At 44.6% G+C, this 8,747-nt stretch overlaps 1 protein-coding gene across 1 annotated transcript; it reads right to left on the bottom strand.

Moving 5' to 3' along the window:
• Nucleotides 1-266: 266 nt before the first annotated feature.
• On the bottom strand, nucleotides 267-1,966 carry LOC147970987 (uncharacterized). Its single transcript, XM_087522726.1, has 3 exons — nucleotides 1,807-1,966; nucleotides 1,555-1,707; nucleotides 267-1,043 (listed from the first exon to the last, which is right to left on the bottom strand). The coding sequence occupies exons 1-3, from the start codon at nucleotides 1,876-1,878 to the stop codon at nucleotides 492-494; spliced, it is 777 nt and encodes a 258-aa protein (XP_087378852.1). The 5' UTR covers nucleotides 1,879-1,966; the 3' UTR covers nucleotides 267-491.
• Nucleotides 1,967-8,747: the final 6,781 nt, after the last annotated feature.

Here is an 8,747-nt window from a genome sequence, read left to right as displayed (position 1 = left end):
ATCTATGTCAGGCACTATCTACTACTAGTTGCTATCTATGTCAGACTGTGAATGGTAGTACTATCTATCTATGTCAGATTATCTATATATGTTAGTTGCTACTTGCTACTTGCTACATATGTTAAGTTATTTGTCAGACTATCTAAGCTACTTGCTATATATGTTACTTGCTGCTTTCTACTTCCAACTATGTCACTACTGTCAGTTATCCACACATGATATATGCAGAGTAAAACAGACTCATCATAGATAAAACATTCTTACTTAATTAACTTAGCATGAGTACTCACTTAGCATAGTAGGTCTTAACATAAAAGTCATTACATCATAGATAAAACCAACTAGTTCGTAAACCATAAGAGTACCTCCCTCCCTCATACCATTCTGAAAGCACATAAAACTTTCCCAAAATATACACCTAACATGCATGACATTCCAAGGCCAGCTATATATATAGGCCTACTAATTACTTAACCCACACACCAAGCACTTCACTCATTCATAATTGCCTTGATCCTCTCCAGCTTATCTTTGCTGGCATGCCCAGCATTGACCAGATCAGCAATCAGATACTCCAGCTTCTTCTTCTCTTTCTTAAGTAGGTCCCTATCCCCCTCCACTTCCTTCATGGCCTTCCTCATGTTCTGAATGATATCTGCTTGGCTTTGAAGAATGCACCTTTGCTCCTTGGCAAGCTTCATCTTTTCCATACTTATCTCAATCTTTGCTTGATCCTCAAGTTGTTTCTTCTTTGCATTTAGATCATTGATTGCCTGACTGGTATAGTTCATGTCATGAGACATCTTGCCATCTTGATAGTCAAAAAGCTTGGATACATCTTCCACCAAATGGCTGTAGTTGTTTGACAGGAAATCAATTTCCTTCTGTAGCTTGGCCACCTCTTTCTCATGGGCTTGTTTGTCCTTCACCTTCCCCAAGTTCTGCTCATGGTACATGTCCCAAATCCTTGTTAGGCACCTTTGTAGAATCTCTGGCCAAGGACCATCCATCCACTCCACAACCCCACAGTTCACACCTACATCCTACAGAAGCAATTATTTATAATTAAGCACAAATCACTTAGTAACAAACTAAGTACAGATAACCAAAGTTCACACCTACATCAATATGCTCTCTGAATTATGCAAACATAATTCTTTCATAGTAAGCACACAACACCTGACTTGGCATCAGAGATAAATTCAGTTAACAGCTATATTAAGCAGTAAATATAAATTCATTTAACTCTGTTCTCTTTCAGTTAACAGCTATATTCAGTAAACACCTAACTAATACATTCAGTTCACAGTACACTAAAGATCTCTGCATGTAGGTGTTCTCAGGTTCAGTCATGTATTGAATTCAGTTAACTAAAGATCTACTTTCCCATATAGCTTCCATATGTATGGCACTTTCAAGTTTCAGTTCTAAACTACAGCACACATCTCTGCACATCACACATCTCTGCACCACATGCTGCACCACACATCTCCAGCAGCAAAACACATCACACATCTTCACCAGCAAAACAAGTTAGCGTTTAAGATTTAATACCTGCTGCACAGGACAACCCAGGAATCGCCTCCCAGTCAAAGCACCTTCAAAAGCCACCATCTTCTTCGGCCTCTGATGATGCATCATGCACGTCGGCTCAGATTCAGTATAAGAACCACAGAAAAATGGTTCCACCACAGTGTCAGGGGTTTCCTGCAAAAGAAACTTCGAATCAAACCAAAAGCAACTTGGAATCTCCAACTTGGATGAACTAACCCTAACCCTAACTCTGTTCCACCATTATGCACTTACAAAGAGCTGAGGATCCATTGAAACCATGTTGATGTCCTCGTCCGAGCTCTCCTCGTCATTCCAGGATGGCATCCTCAACTTCTACCGGCAGCAATGGCCGCGGCGGCGACAGCGATAGGCTAACCTAGCTCACAGCACCAGTGAGAGGGGAGAGGATGAGGATGAGTGAGAGCGAGCGAGTAGAAAGAGAATGAGCGAGTGGCTAAGCTCGCTCGCTCTCACTTATCAGCCGACCAACAGCCGCCGTTCCGACAGCGGACGCGCCGTTAACGGCCGTCAACGCGCGCCGGCCACCCGTTAGCCCGCGTGGCAACTGTTCGCGGGTCCAACCGTCAGAAACGGGGTTAGCACGGGCGAAGCGAGCGTTTTCGCGAGTTGGTAGTTTTTTGTCACGGTTTAGGAAAAAATTGGTAGTTTTTCGCACAAAAACGTAGAGTAGTAGTTTTCCGTCACGTTTCCGGCAAATGTGGTAGTTTTTGGTTAAATACTCCCACAGGAGCGCGCCCGGACCGGGTGGCCGCTCTGGCCGTCTCCGGCGTCCTTCGTGCCGGTTCTGCGGCTCCGCCTCTGGTCCTGCTGCTCCTCCGTGCCGGCTCTGCAGATCCGCCTTCTGCCTCTATTGCTCCGAGCCACTGTCATGGCTGCGCTGGCCCATCTCGGCCTCGCCTTCGCTTGGATTTGCTCCGAGTCGCTGTCACCTCTTCTGCCCGAATCGTCCTCGGCCGCCCGCCGCAGCTCCGGGTTGCCATCTCCATCTTAAACTGCCGCTGAGATGCCGTTCTGTTCCAACGTGCTCGGCACCCCGCATCTCGCGGCGCCACGAACCACCGTTACTCGGCCTCGTTCTGAGCCGCCCTCGCGGCCCATGCCTCCATGACCTCACCTGCGCCCGCGTCTCAAGCCGGCCCTGCCTCGCGGCCGTCTCTGCCGTGGCTTTGAGCCGCCCTCATCTCCGACGGCACGACCTGATCACTGCAGCCGCGAGTCTCCATTGCCTCGGTGTCAGCCACCGTAACCGGCCCCGTTGACCTGCTTCGCTCCACTCCTGAGTCGCCGGCCCACTATCACTTCTATCTCCCGCCTGCGAGTTGGAGTCGCTAGTGCAACCGTGTCCAGCCGCCTCGCCGCTTCAAGTCGGCCCCGTCCTCAGGCGGGTGTCCACCTGCTGCGCTGCGCCCTCGCCCGTCAGTGCTGCGAGGTGCCGGATCATTTGCATGATGTGGTTCTCTTTCGGGCAAGACACTGACATGGCAGGTGGGATTTTCATGTGCAACACCAGCGCAAAGGAGTTCTTTGGATCAGACGATTTCCAGACTTGGCTTTTTTATTGACAATGTCAAACAAGGGATGCTCCTTTTTTTCTCTTTAACTGCAACGAGCACAAGTTGTACGGGGTGTTTGAGGCCGCCTTTGATGATGGATGGGATATTACTGACAAAGCTGCTTATAGATCCTCTGCTCAGAGAGAAGGAGGAGAAAACCTGCTACGTGCATGGATTATGCAGTCAGAGCGTTAATCACATGCATATACTCCCTCCATTCCAAAATATAGTGCGCACGCGCTTCTCGAGGTCCAACTTTGACCATAAATTTAACCAACGAGACCAACTGCGGCGGGAGAAAAAATTCTATAATTGAAAACTTCTTTCGAATACGAATTCACTGATATAATTTTTGCTCCCGCCACAATCGGTCTTACTAGTTAAATTTACGGTCAAAGTTGAAGCACATGAATAGAGAAAGCACTACATTATGGAATGGAGGGAGTACTATTTACTTTCAATGCACTTCTAATACCTCACACACAATTCAATTTCCAACTGGGAGTGCTGGTCGTTACATCCAACGAGACAGTGTTAGTAAAGGATCAGATATCTAGCGATGCATGGAATGGTTCCCTAGGTAAAACATAGGAGGTCAGAGGGGACACACTGATCTAGCATTATCCAGCATAAGTGTCCACGTTCGTCCGACAAAACATCATGTGATATTGATCCTATATATTTTTTTGTTAAGTACATGTTGATTTCTTTTCGGCAAATAACTACTCTGCCTTGATTTTTTATATGTAGGACAATGATTAATTATAAAGGTGGTGCCATGTTGTGCTTATGGAGTGTGTGTCAGCATCATCATGCACTGGCGTGTGCGCCCGCTTACTGTTGAATGGGTGTGTGCAAGCCGCCGTCCGTACAGCTCGATCTACATCAACTCGCTGGGATAGCACTCGCGATTGACTCGCCCGTCCGCGCTGGCTTAAAATGCCGTGGCGGGCTTACAACAACAAATTGAGCACCGCGGACGTGCCGCATTGAGCCTGAGCTGCCCCGGATGCGTTAAGTCACCGGGGTTATATTGAGCTGCTGGGGCCGCCTGAGCCACCTTTATGGCGTCAAACGGATTATCCGTTATCCGACCAAATTAGGTGATATTCATCCAAATTTATTTCATTAGCATATATTGTTTTCATCAAAGAACAATTACTTGGTCTATGATATTTTTTTGCAGGACCATTATTCCTTACAAAAAGTTTCGCAAAAAGGGTGTGAGCAAGTGTTATTTTAGCACTACCGCTCGTCCTGCGCAAGTTGCCATCCCCACTACATCAAACTGACTCATTGTCCGTGCCCATGGATAAATTGTCTACGTCTGTGCCGTTTCCAACGCCGCGGCTGACTCTCTTGTCCGCACCGGCTTACAACGCCACTGCCGACTCTCCCCGTCCATGCCGGCTTACAACGCCACGACCGGTGCACCCTTGATTGATTTCAGCTTCACCATGATGATCATCAACTCCGCGGTGGATAATTTCTTGCTCAACATATCAGGTGAAATCCATCCAGTATATTTTTATATTATATATTGCTTTCTTTAAAAAAAGAGCAATTACTTTGGCTTGCAAGTTCTCCAATGCAGGACAAATTATATCACTGAGCTGTTGAAGGACTCATACCGGTTGGTATCATGGTCAAATATGGAGAATCTCAAGACAACTCCTCGAGTCGCCTTAAGACTCGGGGGCTACGGCATGACTCGGAAAAATTGGCCAGTATCAATAATCCAAAACTCCGGGTCATTGGAGGGAAAAAATAACCCGGCCCCGGAGACTACTGCTATATTGATAAGAATTTAAAGGCCGTCAAAAAATTTCCGATTCAAATGAAGAATGTCGGTTTAAAATCCAGGTCAAGGTAAACCTGTCTCCCACAAAGCTTTGAAGCTCTCAATATCCGGTTTGAAATTCCGGTTCAAAAAGAATTCATCTCTTGTAAGTTCGAGTTTTTAGAAAAAATTACAGGGACCAAAGAGAGTTTGTTGCACAACACAACTTAAACATAGGCAACCGGCGAGCACAGCTCAGAAATATATCATTTGGGGGCTTCTGTCTTATTGAGCTAAGCTATGATTACCCTTTGATCCAGCTCATAGCCACAGTTACAGGTCATCTGGGGGCTTCCTGTTCAAACATAGGTCGTATTTGATCCAAAGAGAACATATCTGTCGGTACCCTCTTGATCGGCGCAATGCCAAACCCACTAGGGGGCTTCTTGATCGTATTCGAATCATAACTTAATCCCTTTTGGGTCCAACTTTGACCGTATTCGAATTAGAGTCGTTAAAAAACTATCAAGGTCATTTGGGGGCTTCCTGTTCAAACATAGGTCGTATTCGAACCAAAGAGAACATAGCTGTCGGTACCCTCTTGATCGGTGCAACGCCAAAGCCACTGGGGGCTACATGATCATATTAGAATCCTAGCTTAACCCCTTTGGTCCGGTTTACTAATCGTATTCGAATCAGAAGCCTCAAATTTTCTCTCTATTTGACTTAAGTTTTTGAAAACAATCTTTTGGGTTTGTCTTGAGACTTTTTGCTCATATATAAAGCATATATGTGTGGTTTCTATTAACCCGACTCGACTTTTGACGATAAGTCGCCACCATATGTCAATCATAAACATTTGGAAGTTTTGGCTTCTAAGATTGGGTTATCACCCTTACTAGATGGGTCACATAAGCCGGCAGTACGATTCAATATCACAGGTATGATATTGTTTATACATAATTATGTTTAAACCGATCCTGAATATGGACTTTAAGTCGCCAGTATATTTTGGATTGTGCCATTGGAATCATGCGCTTATCAATCATTGGATTATTGCTTTTATTGGATGCGGCGATGTAAGTCGGCAGTATGAGCTAATTCCACATGATTTGCAGAACTATAACTTATATAAATGCTTAAGTCCAAGCTCATCATTAAAATTGATGCTTTAAAATGATTATCTGTTTTGGATTTTCTCAAAGGCTATAAGCCGCCGGGTTATAAAAATTCTGGCTTACAATGGAGGCGTAGTAAATCGCCATCGGAAAAGAGCCGCCAGTATTTAAACTCTGGATTTACTTATCAACAGATGAGGTATTCAAAGTCTCTTTGGCGCAATGGCTATTATGTTATCAATGGATATGATTTATTCTACAATGGAAGGAATAATCCCGAGTCGCTGCAGGCTTACGACCCGACACTTGGGAGCTACATTATTTAAATTGAGATTACATCAAATATGCAAGTCCCATGTCACTGCCAGCATGCACCATGGCACTTGGGGGCTAATGTAAAGTCACTTTTTGTTCAACTTATTGAAGACCCGACTCATCACATTGTAATGATCCGACCCTTGGGGGCTACCAATTGCTCTTGTAAAAAATTCAAGGTACACAAGCATTAATCCATTATATTGAACGGTCCACAATTCAGTTGGTAGAGTACAAAGCTCTTAACCTTGTGGATGTGGGTTCAAGCCCCATGGTGGAGATTATATTATATGATGTTATTATCAATAAATTATATACAAAGTCCCAGCTCAGTATTATCTTACTAAGCCGGCCCTTGGGGGCTACACATTCCTGTTCAAGTTTACATGGTTATATCTACAAAAGTCCCTGCTCATTATTGCATAATGACCCGGCCCTTGGGGGCTACACTGGTTGAAGTTTTCATGAGCCTAAGGCAATTACAAGTCCCAGGTTGCTGCAAGCATGACAACCCGACACTTGGGGGCTACAGGTGGTATGCATATAAGGGAGAAAAATCTTCAAATTCTCAGTTTGGAGTAGACCAGATTAACCCGGTGTCTGCAACAATCATGACCCGACATCATTTATTTATAACCCGGCAATTTTGGCAATCATAAATTGGCAAGATCTACATCTATACGCCGGCTGAATATCAGTTGAATATTTCAAGACCAATATTTTTGTCAAGTCAGAGCATTGAAGGCCGACTCAAATGGATTATTCCTTATAATATTTCTCTACAAGAGCCAATGTGAGCAAATTGGTTATGAAGCTGGCCTATTGACCCGGATTTTTTAGAAGAAGTGCCTGGATTTTTGCATTGGCAAGGTTTGGACATATCTGTTAAAAGAGATTTGCTATAAGATCTTGAATATGCATCCAGGAGGAAATGGCACGGACATAAAGATGATTAGGTGCCGATTCGGGATTTTTTTTAACCCGGAGCACAACCTATCAAGTTTGTTCTTGTGCTTATTTTATAGGATCAGTTCAACATGGATAAATCCAAATTAAACTGAGGGCTAATGTCGGGGATATACCCCGCGGTATGACCCGGCTGGAAGTATGACCCGGCCGGACTTGGCGCTTCATCGTGGCCCGCCGGAGGATTGACGACTCACGGGTCTGGCAGTTCACTCGTGTGATGACTCACGAGCCTGGAGACTTGATTATGGCCCCGACGGCAGGTCAGACGGATGACAAGGGCCCAAGGCCTAGTAGGCCAGCTCATGTTATAGTGGGCCGGCTTAAGACGGAAGGCATGAGGAATATTTCCTTTACAAAGGAAGCAAGACTAGGACTCCACTTGTAATAGAGTAATCCTAATCCTACTAAGACTAGTCATGTAACCCGCCCCTTCAACATATATAAGGAGGGGCAGGGCACCCCAAGAGGGGAGAGAAAAACAATCGCTAGGGCTAGACACAAATGGGGAGCCGGCTTATACGCGACTCTCTCATGAGCATAATGAGATCTAGCCATAAACAGCATGTAGGGCTATTACCGGACGATGTTTCCCGGGGCCCGAAGCTGTATAAATCCTTGTCTTGTGTTCTGTCTCTTGATTCCGCTCAACCCCTCTCAAGCTACTACAAAGATGCGTTGGCCTCACGACTAAGTCCTCACACTAGGACATCTGTCGTGACAATTCCACGATAGTATCAGTAGGAGAACCAAGCAACACAACGTAAACAGCCCATGCACACAAATAACAAATACTCGCAACCCGGCGTGTAAAATGCAGCAAGGTATTTGTATATTTTTTGTTTAATAGATCTGAAAATAAAAGCAAAGGAAAAGTAGATCACAAAGGCAAATAATATGAGAAAGAGACCCGAGGCCCGTAGGTTTCACTAGTGGCTTCTCTTTTGAAAAATAGCAAACGGTGGGTAAACAAATTACTGTTGGGAAATTGATAGAACTTCAAATAATCATGACGATATCCAGGCAATGATCATTACATAGGCATCACATCCAAGATTAGTAGACCGACTCCTGCCTGCATTTACTACTATTACTCCACACATCGACCGCTATCCAGCATGCATCTAGTGTATTAAGTTCATGGAGAAACGGAGTAATGCAATAAGAATGATGACATGATGTAGACAAGATCTATCTATGTATAGATAGACTCCATCGTTTTATCCTTAGTAGCAATGATACATATGTGTCGGTTCCCTTTCTGTCACTGGGATCAAGCACCGTAAGATCGAACCCACTAGAAAGCACCTCTTCCCATTGCAAGATAAATAGATCAAGTTGGCCAAACAAAACACAAATATAGGAGAAGAAATACGAGGCTATAAGCAATCATGATTATAAGAGATCAAAGAAACTCAAAAAACTTTCATGGATATAAAA

Source organism: Triticum urartu, chromosome 5A (genome assembly GCF_056163025.1).
Source record: "Triticum urartu cultivar PI428250 chromosome 5A, HENAU_Tu73, whole genome shotgun sequence".
Lineage (NCBI taxonomy): Eukaryota > Viridiplantae > Streptophyta > Magnoliopsida > Poales > Poaceae > Triticum > Triticum urartu.
Note: the sequence above shows the minus strand (reverse complement) of the source record. Positions and strands in the feature narration are given on the sequence as shown.